At 45.5% G+C, this 13,037-nt stretch overlaps 1 protein-coding gene and 1 pseudogene across 1 annotated transcript; both read right to left on the bottom strand.

Moving 5' to 3' along the window:
- Positions 1-151: 151 nt before the first annotated feature.
- Positions 152-1,511, bottom strand: LOC132483775 (olfactory receptor 6B9-like; annotated as a pseudogene).
- An 8,404-nt stretch (positions 1,512-9,915) lies between these two features.
- On the bottom strand, positions 9,916-10,645 carry LOC132484536 (pre-mRNA-splicing regulator WTAP-like). The gene is made up of 2 exons (XM_060091215.1): positions 10,194-10,645; positions 9,916-9,976 (listed from the first exon to the last, which is right to left on the bottom strand). The coding sequence occupies exons 1-2, from the start codon at positions 10,643-10,645 to the stop codon at positions 9,916-9,918; spliced, it is 513 nt and encodes a 170-aa protein (XP_059947198.1).
- Between the last annotated feature and the right edge of the window lie 2,392 nt (positions 10,646-13,037).

Raw genomic sequence — 13,037 nt, 5'->3', positions numbered from 1 at the left:
TCCCACTGTGCTCCCGTCTCAGGGTGAGGGGGGAAGAGAGGAGCTTGCTGGCTGCACTAGTGGGAGAGAGCCACCACCTGCCTGGTGTGGGCTGGTGGCTGTGAGCAGATGACGGGGGACGGATTTGAAGTTCCTCCCCCTGCAGCTGGTGCTAGGAGGGGCCAGGGGCCTGATGGAGTTTGGCCAGGGCCTCCCTGATGTCGTGGTTCTGCATGCAATAGATGTTGGGGTTGAGCTGTGGGGTCACAACAAAGTAGACCATGGACACCAGCTTGTTGAAGTCGAAGGAGCTGATGGCGTGTGGCCAGGCGTACATGAAGATGGTGGTGGTGTAGAAGATGGCCACCAGCGCCAGGTGGGAAGCACAGGTGGAGAAGGCCTTCTGGCAGCCGGACCCTCCTGGAATGCTCAGCACCGTGGCCACGATGTGAGCATAGGAGACCACGGTCACTGGCAGGAAGGTCGCGAGCACAGCCAGGGCTGCCACGAAGTCCAGCACTTCGATGGTGATGGTGCCGGAGCAGCAGAGCTGCAGCAGGGGTGAGATGTCACAGAAGAAGTGGTTGAAGATGTTGGGGCTGCAGAGCCTGAGGCAGGAGGTGAGAGCCATGGACACAAAGGAGACCAGGAAGCCACCCAGCCAGGCGCTGAGGGCTAGACTGAGCAGAGCCTCCAGTCCATGATGGCCGGCTAGTGCAGCAGGTGACAGATGGCCAGGAACTGGTCACAGGCCATGGTGGCCAGGAGGAAGCACTCAGGCGAGCCAAGGGAGAGGAAGAGGAACAGCTGCGTGAGGCAGCCTGAGAAGGAGATGGTCCTCGCCGAGACCAGGCGGCCAGCCCGCAGCTTGGGGATGGTGACCGAAGTGTAGAGGGTCTCCAGCACCGACAGGTTGGCCAGGAAGTAGTACATGGGTGTGTGCAGTGGACGGCTGGCTCTGATGGTCACCACGATGGCCAGGTTCTCCAGGACAGTCACCATGTAGATCGTGAAGAATGACCCGAGCAGCGACCCCTGAAGGTGGCACAGCTCAGGGAAGCCCAGCAGGATGACATCTGTCACCAAGGTCTCAGTGGAGTTGGTGGAGTTTCTCATAGCCCTCCCTGGCAGGGGGGTCACTTCTGAGTATCCTGGACAGCAGAGAGAAGCAGGTGTGATGTGTGCTGGGCAGGGGGCCAGGTCGTGAGAGCTGCATGTGGGCACTGTAACCCTTCTCAAAGCTGCTGCAGCACTGACCCCCTCTCAGCCCAGCACGCACCTCACCCCGAGCTAACACCTGGCAAGGGGGCCTCGGTGCCTGCACACCAGTGCGCGCCGATACACCTCTTACCTCCACACTCGTGGATGCTCTCAGGTGCGTACTGTTCCCTATCCCAGCACCAGGTACATGGACAGGCGTGGGAGTGCCTGTGCTTGTGCACGTGTGCGCACACACACACACACAGGTGCACTCCTGCACACACCCCCAGGTACATGCACACACACTCGCACACAGGTGTATGTGTGCACATAGCAGGAGAGAAGACCCATTCTGCCTGCCTGGTGTGCCATCTTAGGCTGTGTGTCTGGGCACTTCCCTGGCCTCCTCCACGTGGGCCCCCAGGGACTGCTGCTCCATGCTGCTCTCTGGCCAGGGTCCGTCATGCCTCAGGAAGGACACCACTTCCATCAGATGGCCAGCTGGCTCTCCAGGGGTGAGGAAAGCCTGGGCCAGGGATTTGCAGGGCTGGAGGTGTGGCGGGGGAGGGGGTGGGAGGGTTCATCCCCACTTTTCGTGTCCCCACATGGCTCTCCTTGAACCGGCCTGAGGTCTTTATCCTGTGTGTTCTGAGCATCAAAGTGGCCTTTGAGGGATGGTGGAATCGGTCCACTCAGAGCCTTTCAAGGGCCACGCAGTTTGGGACTTTCGTGCCAGGACGCCCAGGAGTTGGGTGTCTGATGGATGGGCGAGCGGCAGGGAGGTGTGGCGGGCTGGGGCGGAGCCGGGCAGTGCTCCCCACTGGTGAGTGAGGGGCTCCTGGGGCCTCAGCTCCTCTTCAGCCCCTCCCCTACTCTGCGAGGTCGGGGCCTGTCCAGCAGGACCGGGGCGCGCTGGAGGTGGAGGGTGATTCCCACCGGCAAGTGTACTTCTTGGGCGACCCTCAGCAGGTTCCTCCTACGTTTACCTTCCCTGTGCCGGGGCTGAGCTGGTGGCTGCTCCTGGCTCACCTCGAAGGGGCTCGGAGACCCCCACCGATAGCGCCCGGTGCCCAGCCCCGTGGGGAGGGGCTGCAGGAGGGCTCAGAGCTGGTGGGGGGTGCAGGACTGAGGACTGTGCCCCAGTCCCTGGCGATGTGAGACCCGTCAGTGATGCGGCAGAAGAGGCTGAGAAGGGGCTGCAGAACCGGGGTTGGTGGGCCAGCTTGGACACGGGGCATTCGGGCTGGGGGCTCCAGAAGCCCGTGCCCTGCTGTCTATGCCATGCCACTTGGTGGCAGGTGTTGGGGGCACCCGGCAGGTGCTGCCCTTGTAGCACCCCCAGGCCCTTTGCCTCAAGACCAAGGTCACTGCCAACCCACTCTACCCCTCCCCCTCGCAGAAGGTCTCCGGGGAGGGTCTAGGGGAAGTGCCGCATCCCACTGGGTCCTGCTGCCTCGGGGCCCAGGTGGCTCTTATGGGGCTCATTAGAGGCTTTGCCCCCCAGCCCTGTCCTCTGGAGGACACAGCGGGACTCAGAGCAATTTGCAGGGTCCATGGAGGGACTGTGAGGGGGGAATATGATGTAAGGGGTGGGGGGCTTCCCGCCTTCCCCACGGGACAAATAGAGCCCGGCCTGTTACCTGCCCTCCAGGTGCCCTGGCCCTGGTGACGCCTGAGACTGGCTCCCAGTCTCAAGGCCCTTCCCTGAGGTCCAAAAGGGAGGGGCTGCTACCTGATAGCGTTCGTTTTATTTCCTCTCCACGCAGAGCATTTATTTATTCGTTTGTATAAAATAAGGTAAAGGGCTCTTGTAAACCTGCTCTCCACTCAAGACCTACACAGTGGCTAATAAGTGACCTTAGTTCCTCCCCTCTGCCACCCCTGCTTCCCTCTCAGAGGGACCACTCACGGGGGTTCCCCTGCTGCCTAAAGCATTTTAATTATAGATAACACATTGCTTAGTTTTGCTCGTATTCAAACGTCATAACAAAGGGTATCATGCTACATGCTGTCTTCTGGGTCTTGCTTTTTCTGTTGCTAAGATTCTTACTCTTTTTGGTAGCTGTACTGCATTCATTCTGACACCTGTGCAGTAACATTCTGTCGTGTCTGCCTCATGATTCGTGAATTTGCTCTTTGTGCACAGCTCCTGAGTGCTGGGTGCCAGTGTTTCTCTTGCAGCTACCCCTACGAATGGGAGTGCTGGGCTGCACTTCACATGCAACTGCAAGAAAATGCCAAGTTCTTTCCTCAGAGTGGCTGAAGTGATCACACCCCGACCACTGAACTACATCCTCTCCAACAGAGGGTGTGGCGGATTTCCTAATATTTGCCAATTTAGAGGGTAAAAATAGCATCTCACTGTGAATTGTCTTTCCCTGCTTCTCTTGATATGGTTAGTGTCAGTGAGTGTTTCTGCTTCTGTGAGATGCCTCTGTGTGTGTGTGTGTGTGTGTGTGTGTGTGTGTGTGTCTTTTGCCCATTTCTCTCCATGGTGCCACCTTTTACTTATTGATTTGCAGGAGTTGTCTTTATATCCTTTTCGAAATTCCTTTATTGAGGTGTAATTTACACAGCGAAGTGCACAGACCTTAAGTGTTAAGTTTGATGAGTTTTGACGAATGCACACATGCATGGAACCTGCACCTCATCAAGATACAAACTTCCTTCACCCCAGAAGCATGCTCCTTCCCAGTCAACCCTTAATCCCCCACTTCGAGGCAACCACTGTTCTGATTCTTTTCTTCATAGATTAATTCTGGTTCTTTCTAGAATGTAAGAGAAACGGAACCACCCAATATCCCCTCTTTTGTCTCTGGCTTCTGTCAGCATGTTTTTGAGGCATGTCCAGGGTGTCTGTGCCCGTTCCATTATATAGATAGACCATGGTTGTCTGGAAGAGTGTTCTTTAATTTCCAAGTATTTGGAGATTTTCTGGAGATATTTCTCCAGATATTTTAATTTCATTGTAATCAGAGAGCATACTTTGCATAACTTTGAATCCTTTAGAGTTTGAGATTTATTTAATGCTCTAGAATATGGACCTGTATTGGTAAGTGATCTGTGTTCATGGGTCTATTTCTGGATTCTGTTCTGTTCCATTTGTCTCTAAGTTTGTCCTCTCTCTGATACCACACTGCCTTGATTAGGACAGCTTTCTAGGCTTGAAACCGGCTGGTGTGAGTGCTCTGACTGTTCTTGTTCTTCAAAGTAGCTTTGGATCTTTTAGTTCCTTAGCTTTTCCATAAATTTTAGATTCAGCTACTTGATTCCTATGAAAAAAATTCTGTTGTAATTTTTTATTGGAATTGCATTGAATCTAGATCAGTTTGGGGAGAATTAACATCTTTACAATATTGTATCTTCCAATACATGAACATGGTCTATCTCTTCATTTTTTGGTTCATCTTTGATTCACTTCATTAGTGTTTTTTAATTTTTACCATGTTTTGCAAATATCTTTCCCCAGTTTATAGCTTTTCTCAGTTCCTTTAAGATGTCTTTTGATGAACAGAAGTTCTTAATTTTTCAGTTATTTTAGAACAGTTTTAGATTTACAGAAAAGTTGCAAATTTAGTACAGACAGTTCCCATACACCCCATACCCAATTTCCCCTAATGATAATATCTTACATTAGTGTGGGGTACATTTGTTACAATTCATGAACCAATATTGATACATTATTATCAACTAAAGTCCATACTTTAGTTGGATTTCCTTAGTTTTTACCCAATGTTCTTTTCCTGTCCCAGAATACCATCCAGAACACCACGTTACATTTAGTTGTCATGCTTCGTTAGGTTCCTCTTGGCTGTGAGTTTCTCATACTTTTCTTTTTTTTTTAGACAGTTTTGAGGAGTTTGGGTAATCTCTTTTTTTTTTTTTTTTTTTTTTGCGGTATGCGGGCCTCTCACTGTTGTGGCCTCCCCCGTCGCGGAGCACAGGCTCCGGACGCGCAGGCTCCGGACGCGCAGGCTCAGCGGCCATGGCTCACGGGCCCAGCCGCTCCGCGGCATATGGGATCCTCCCAGACCGGGGCACGAACCCGTATCCCCTGCATCGGCAGGCGGACTCTCAACCACTTGCGCCACCAGGGAGGCCCTGGGTAATCTCTTTTATAGGATGTCCCCAAATTAGGGTTTGTCTCATGTTTTTCTCATGATTAGACTGGGATTATGGGTCTTTGGGGGGAAGACCACAGAGGTAAAGTGCCCTTCTCGTCATGTCATATCAGAGGTCCATACTGTCAACAAGAATCAAGTGTTGACCTTGATCACCTGGCTGAGGCCGTGTGTCATCTCTCCTGTCAGGTTACCCACCAGCCTTCCACACTGTCCTCTCTGGAAGGAGGTGATTACATCAGCCCACACTTAAGGAGTGGGGGGGGGGCGGTCACGCTCTCCCTCCTTGAGAAAGGAATATAGACCTAAATCACTTGCAGTTCTTTTGCATGGAAGATTTGTCTTTTCTCCTCATTTCTTTATTTATCCAATCAGTCCTTTATATCAGTACAGACTCATGGATTTTATTTCATACTTTGGGTTATAACCTGATGCTATTCTAATTATTTTGTTGCTCGAACCATCCCAGCTTCTGTCACTGGGAGCTCTCAGATGATTCCTGGGCCCCTTGGACAGGCCCCATCATTTTGGCTTTTCTTTTGAGTACTTACTTTCTGGTGCTGAGATGCCCCAGGCTCATCCTGCACATTTCCTGCCATACCTGGAATCAGCCATTTCCCCAAGGAGCCCTGGTGCCTTTTATTAGACGATGATATTAGAAACCAACCTCTGGGGACTTCCCTGGTGGTCCGGTGGTTAGGACTCTGAGCTTCCACTGCAGGGGGCACAGGTTCGATCCCTGGTCAGGGAATTAAGATCTCTCGTGCCACGAGGCATGGCCAAAAAAAAAAAAAAAAAAAGAAAAGAAAACCTCTGGGCGCCAGCAGTGTTTGTCGCTACCAGGGTATGGTTATCTCTAGGCCCCCTTGCCTGACAGAGCAAGGAGGCCTATGTGTACAGTAACCTGTGTGCACACACTTCCACACGGATTTCTGTATGTAACATCTGTGTCTGTGCTAAGCCAAACACGAGACCTTACTGACGTCTCCGCCTCTGATCCGTCACCACGTGGACCTTTCCGTCCGCCTTGCTGCGCTTATCTGTGAAAGTCCACGCCGACATGAAACCCCTGCCTCCCACTGCCCACCATGCATTAACTTAATTGTCCAGTTCCAGTGTACATGCAAAGTGGCGGTAGAATTGTTAACCTGTACTCAGCTAGGAAAAAGCTTTGTCAACTAGAGCACAGCGCTGGGTAGTTTCTCCTGCCATTGGTCTTACAGACTCCACTCATTCCCAAGGTTACTTAGATTAGCACCTTTACACCCCACGCCCTGCAGTGAGGTTTTTCTTGCATTCCTTATACAGTTCAATTGTTTGCCACCTTCTGCATTCCATCTAGAGTCCCCGAGCCTCCTAAATGATTTTTTTTAAGTTTATATACATTGAAGTTCACTTTTTGTACAGTAGAATTCTATGGGTTTTAACAAGTATCAATATCATGTATCCACCATTACACTATCACAGAATAGTTTCGCTGCCTTGAAAATCCTCTGAACTTCACCTGTTAAACCCTCTCTCCTCCCCCTGACCCTTTGGCAGTTACTGACCTTTACAGTCTCCACTGCTTTGCCTTTTCCAGAATGTTATAAAATTGGAATCACACGGTGTGTAGCCTCTTCAGACTAGTGTTCTTCAGTTAGCAATGTGCCTTTAAGATTCAGCCATGTCTTTTCGTGGCTTCATAGCTCATTTCTTTTTAGTGCTAAATGACATTCCACTGTATGGAATTAGCACTAAGTGGACCACAGTTTATTTATTTGCTCACCTATTGAAGGACATCTTGGTTGCTCCCAGTTTTGGGTGGTTATGGATAAAGCTGCTGTAAACACTAGCATGCAGTTTTTCTTTGTGGGCATAAATTTTCAGATTAGTTGGGCAAATACCTAGGAGTGTGACTGCTAGATCATATGGCAAGACTACATTTAGCTGTTAGGAAGCTGCCTAACTATCTTCCAAAGTGGCTTTGTCATTTGCTTTCCCACCAGCAATGAAGCAGAATCCTTTTGCTCCACATCCTTGCCAGCATTGTGCATTGTCAGGCTTTTGGATTCTAGCTGTTCTTATAGGTGTGTAGTGGAATCTCCTTTTTAAAAAATTTATTTATTTATTTATTTGGCTGCACTGTGGGGCATATGGGATCTTAGTTTCCTGACCAGGGATCAAACCCGTGTCCCCTGCAGTGGAAGTGCAGAGTCTTAACCACTGGACCACCAGGGAAATCCCTGCTTATTTTGATTTGCAATTTTTCTAGTAAATTTTGTTGACCATCTTATCATAGGCTTCTTTTTCATCTGTATATCTTCTCTGGTGAGGTGTTAAAGGTCATAATTTTAACACAGTCAAAATTTTCAATATTTATTTATTTATTTATTTTTGAGAGAAAATAGATTTTAATGAAGTCTCTATAATACAGATGTTGATTTCTATATGACATATATTTGTCATTGATTGTTTTTTTAAAATCTTTATTGGAGTATAATTGCTTTACAGTGGTGTGTTAGTTTCTGCTTTATAACAAAGTGAATCAGTTATACATATACATATGTTCCCATATCTCTTCCCTCTTGCGTCTCCCTCCCTCCCACCCTCCCTATCCCACCCCTCTAGGCGGTCACAAAGCACTGAGCTGATCTCCCTGTGCTATGCGGCTGCTTCCCACTAGCTATCTACCTTACGTTTGGTAGTGTATATATGTCCATGCCTCTCTCTCGCTTTGTCACAGCTTACCCTTCTCCCTCCCCATATCCTCAAGTCCATTCTCAAGTAGGTCTGTGTCTTTATTCCTGTTTTACCCCTAGGTTCTTCATGACATTTTTTCCCCCTAAATTCCATATATATGTGTTAGCATACGGTGTTTGTCTTTCTCTTTCTGACTTACTTCACTCTGTATGACAGGTCTATGCACCTCATTACAAATAGCTCAATTTTGTTTCTTTTTATGGCTGAGTAATATTCCATTGTATATATGTGCCACATCTTCTTTATCCATTCATCCGATGATGGACACTTAGGTTGTTTCCATCTCCGGGCTATTGTAAATAGAGCTGCAGTGAACATTTTGGTACATGACTCTTTTTGAATTATGGTTTTCTCAGGATATATGCCCAGTAGTGGGATTGCTGGGTCATATGGTAGTTCTATTTGTAGTTTTTAAAGGAACCTCCATACTGTTCGCCATAGTGGCTGTACCAGTTCACATTCCCACCAGCAGTGCAAGAGTGTTCCCTTTTCTCCACACCCTCTCCAGCATTTATTGTTTCTAGATTTTTTGATGATGGCCATTCTGACTGGTGTGAGATGATATCTCATTGTAGTTTTGATTTGCATTTCTCTAATGATTAATGATGTTGAGCATTCTTTCATGTGTTTGTTGGCAGTCTGTATATCTTCTTTGGAGAAATGTCTATTTAGGTCTTCTGCCCATTTTTGGATTGGGTTGTTTGTTTTTTTCTATTGAGCTGCATGAGCTGCTTATAAATTTTGGAGATTAATCCTTTGTCAGTTGCTTCATTTGCAAATATTTTCTCCCATTCTGAGGGTCGTCTTTTGGTCTTGTTTATGGTTTCCTTTGCTGTGCAAGAGCTTTGAAGTTTCATTAGGTCCCATTTATTTATTTTTGTTTTTATTTCCATTTCTCTAGGCGGTGGGTCAGAAAGGATCTTGATGTGATTTATGTCATAGAGTGTTCTGCCTATGTTTTCCTCTAAGAGTTTGATAGTTTCTGGCCTTACATTTAGGTCTTTAATCCATTTTGAGCTTATTTTTGTGTATGGTGTTAGGGAGTGATCTAATCTCATACTTTTACATATACCTGTCCAGTTTTCCCAGCACCACTTATTTTTTTTTTCAAGGCACATTTAATTTAATATCAAGAGTACAATACAAAAGGCCCAAATACAATGAAGGAACACATTCCCCCATTAACACCAACGACAATGCTCTTTCAACATGTGCCTGTTGATGGAATGGGGATTTAATCAATTTTACTACGGAAAAAAATAACGCAGTGAATCTCATCACAGCTAATATCCTTATACAATCTAGTTGTGAAATGAATGTTTATAATGCTTCAAACAGTTTAGACCTGAAGTTTGATACCACACCTTCATTATTTGTACAGTCCTCAATAAGATTATCTACAGTATTAGCAACCATTCAAAGGACAAACCATTGAGTAAAACCACATTGATTTAAGGCTCAGTCAGGTAATATGGAGCCCCAAACTAAATGGTTAAATATATGAACTACTTGTACTACCATCTATTATTTGATTCTCTCATGACTATTAAGTTGGTTCTTAGCAAATAAACCCTTTAAAGGCAAAATTCACCTCATTTGAGTTTGACCCAGAAGTTCAGCAACAATCACGAAGTCCACAGTCTTATTGGCAAAACTGATATACAGTGTCTCTAAGTCACTATGCTCAAGGTTAAGAGTGATGCATATTCCATCTTTACATTTACTGCAATTTTACATGTTCAATTCATGATTTTGAATCTCTAGGTTTTCATTCCTCCAAACTGTCTGAAGACACAGTGTGCCACAGACTTAAGACTTCTGTTTCTCCCTCTATTTTCTTCAAACAGAAACATTTGTCAAGTGCCTACACGTTCTAGAAGGGGAATTTTTCGGAGGTGGCCACTTCTTTGGAGTAGCCTGACGCCATCAGGCCTCTGAAGCAAGGGGAGGGGGAAGAGAAAAAAGCTGAAACACAAGGTTCATCTGGTAAGTTTTACATTAACCATTACAAGCTGGATAGTATAAGAATGTGGCTTTTTGGCTCAGAAAGTCTGAGTCTTGGTGTGGAAATGAGTACTTGGCTGTCCCACCACTGCTTTCTCGTAGTGGGACTGTCAGGGAAGTCTTGACTGGGGAGTATGATTTGTTTACCTATCAGGCGTAAACTTCCAGGCACTCAGTTCATTTTGGGATTGTTCCAGTTTGTCTTTAGTCTGTTCCAGTTCACCTTTCATTTTCAGGAAAAACAAGTTGATCGCTGGGTCTACCATTGTTGAACTCAGTTGGGCAACACTAGACTGCTGGACTTGTTTGAGGTACTGGATTTGAGTAATACACTCTTGCATCTCTTGCTCCTTGGTTGCTAGTCGCATTATAAGAATGTTTTCCCTGCGTGCAGACTCTTGCTGTTGTTGCTTTAGTTTTTCTTCAGATTCCCTTAAGCCCGTTACATCATTACAGTTAAGATCTGTGTACTTGCCCTCCAAAGCTTGCACATATGCTTCATATTGTTTCCACCTGAGAATTAATTCATCTTGTGCCATAACTTTGAAGTCTGTTTCACTCAGTCGAAGCTTTTTAGGAAGAGGTTCCTCATTGGTCATCTTGAATCCTCTCCTGATGGAGGCCGTGCTGGCGCCGCCCAGTCACATAGGCTGATCCCGCGCTACCCGCTCGCTGCCCAGGCCACCCGACCCTGCTGCCACTGGCCCCTGCGCTCCTCCTCCCGCCACTGCCCCGGCTCTCCCCTTTATCTGCAGGTCTTGCTGCCACAAAATGAGCACCACTTATTGAAGAGGCTCTCCTTTCTCCACTGTACATTCCTGCCTCCTTTATCAAAGATAAGGTGACCATATGTGCGTGGGTTTATCTCTGGGCTTTCTATCCTGTTCCATTGATCTATCTTTCTGTTTTTGTGCCAGTACCATACAGTCTTGATTACTTTGTTGTAGTTTTGTAGTATAGTCTGAAGTCAGGGAGGCTGATTCCTCCAGCTCCGTTTTTCGTTCTCAGGATTGCTTTGGCTATTCGGGGTCTTTTGTGTTTCCGTACAAATTGTGAAACTTTTTGTTCTAGTTCTGTGAAAAATGCCAGTGGTAATTTGATAGGGATTGCATTGAATCTGTAGATTGCTTTGGGTAGTAGAGTCATTTTCACAATGTTGCTTCTTCCAATCCAAGAACATGGTATATCTCTCCATCTACTTGTATCATCTCGAATTTCTTTCATCAGTGTCTTATAATTTTCTGCATACAGGTCTTTTGTCTCCTTAGGTAGGTTTATTCCTAGATATTTTATTCTTTTTGTTGCAATGGTAAATGGGAGTGTTTTCTTGATTTCACTTTCAGATTTTTCATCATTAGTGTACAGGAATGCCAGAGATTTCTGTGCATTAATTTTGTATCCTGCTACTTTACCAAATTCATTGATTAGCTCTAGTAGTTTTCTGGTAGCATCTTTAGGATTCTCTATGTATAGTATCATGTCATCTGCAAACAGTGACAGCTTTACTTCTTCTTTTCTGATTTGGATTCCTTTTATTTCCTTTTCTTCTCTGATTGCTGTGGCTAAAACTTCCAAAACTATGTTGAATAAGAGTGGTGAGAGTGGGCAGCCTTGTCTTGTTCCTGATCTTAGTGGAAATGGTTTCATTTTTTCACCATTGAGGATGATGTTGGCTGTGGGTTTGTCATATATGGCCTTTATTATGTTGAGGAAAGTTCCCTCTATGCCTACTTTCTGCAGGGTTTTTATCATAAATGTGTGTTGAATTTTGTCAAAAGCTTTCTCTGCATCTATTGAGATGATCTTTGGTTTTTCTCCTTTGTGTATCTCCGACGTGTATCACGTTGATTGATTTGCATATATTGAAGAATCCTTGCATTCCTGGAATAAACCCCACTTGATCATGGTGTATGATCCTTTTAATGTGCCGTTGGATTCTGTTTGCTAGTATTTTGTTGAGGATTTTTGCATCTATGTTCATCAGTGATATTGGCCTGTAGTTTTCTTTCTTTGTGACATCCTTGTCTGGTTTGGGTATCAAGGTGATGGTGGCCTCATATAATGAGTTTGGGAGTGTTCCTCCCTCTGCTATATTTTGGAAGAGTTTGAGAAGGATAGGTGTTAGCTCTTCTCTAACTGTTTGATAGAATTCGCCTGTGAAGCCATCTGGTCCTGGGCTTTTGTTTGTTGGAAGATTTTTAATCACAGTTTCAATTTCAGTGCTTGTGGTTGGTCTGTTTATATTTTCTATTTCTTCCTGATTCAGTCTTGGCAGGTTGTGCATTTCTAAGAATTTGTCCATTTCTTCCAGGTTGTCCATTTTATTGGCATAGAGTTGCTTGTAGTAATCTCTCAGGATCCTTTGTATTTCTGCAGTGTCAGTTATTACTTCTCCTTTTTCATTTCTAATTCTATTGATTTGAGTCTTCTCCCTTTTTTTCTTGATGAGTCTGGCTAATGGTTTATCAATTGTGTTTATCTTCTCAAAGAACCAGCTTTTAGTTTTATTGATCTTTGCTATCGTTTCCTTCATTTCCTTTTCATTTATTTCTGATCTGATTTTTATGATTTCTTTCCTTCTGCTAACTTTGGGGGCTTTTTGTTCTTCTTTCTCTAATTGCTTTAGGTGCAAGGTCAGGTTGTTTACTCGAGATGTTTCCTGTTTCTTAAGGTGGGATTGTATTGCTCTAAACTTCCCTCTTAGAACTGCTTTTGCTGCATCCCATAGGTTTTCGGTCATTGTGTCTCCATTGTCATTTGTTTCTAGGTATTTTTTAATTTCCTTTTTGATTTCTTCAGTGATCACTTCATTATTAAGTAGTGTATTGTTTAGCCTCCATGTGTTTGTATTTTTTACAAATCTTTTCCTTTAATTGATATCTAGTCTCATAGTGTTGTGGTCAGAAAAGATACTTGATACAATTTCAATTTTCTTAAATTTACCAAGGCTTGATTTGTGACCCAAGATATGATCTATCCTGGAGAATGTTC

Source organism: Mesoplodon densirostris, chromosome 1, assembly GCF_025265405.1.
Source record: "Mesoplodon densirostris isolate mMesDen1 chromosome 1, mMesDen1 primary haplotype, whole genome shotgun sequence".
NCBI lineage: Eukaryota > Metazoa > Chordata > Mammalia > Artiodactyla > Ziphiidae > Mesoplodon > Mesoplodon densirostris.
The sequence above is the reverse complement of the archived record's forward strand: the minus strand, read 5'-3'. Positions and strand labels throughout refer to the sequence as shown.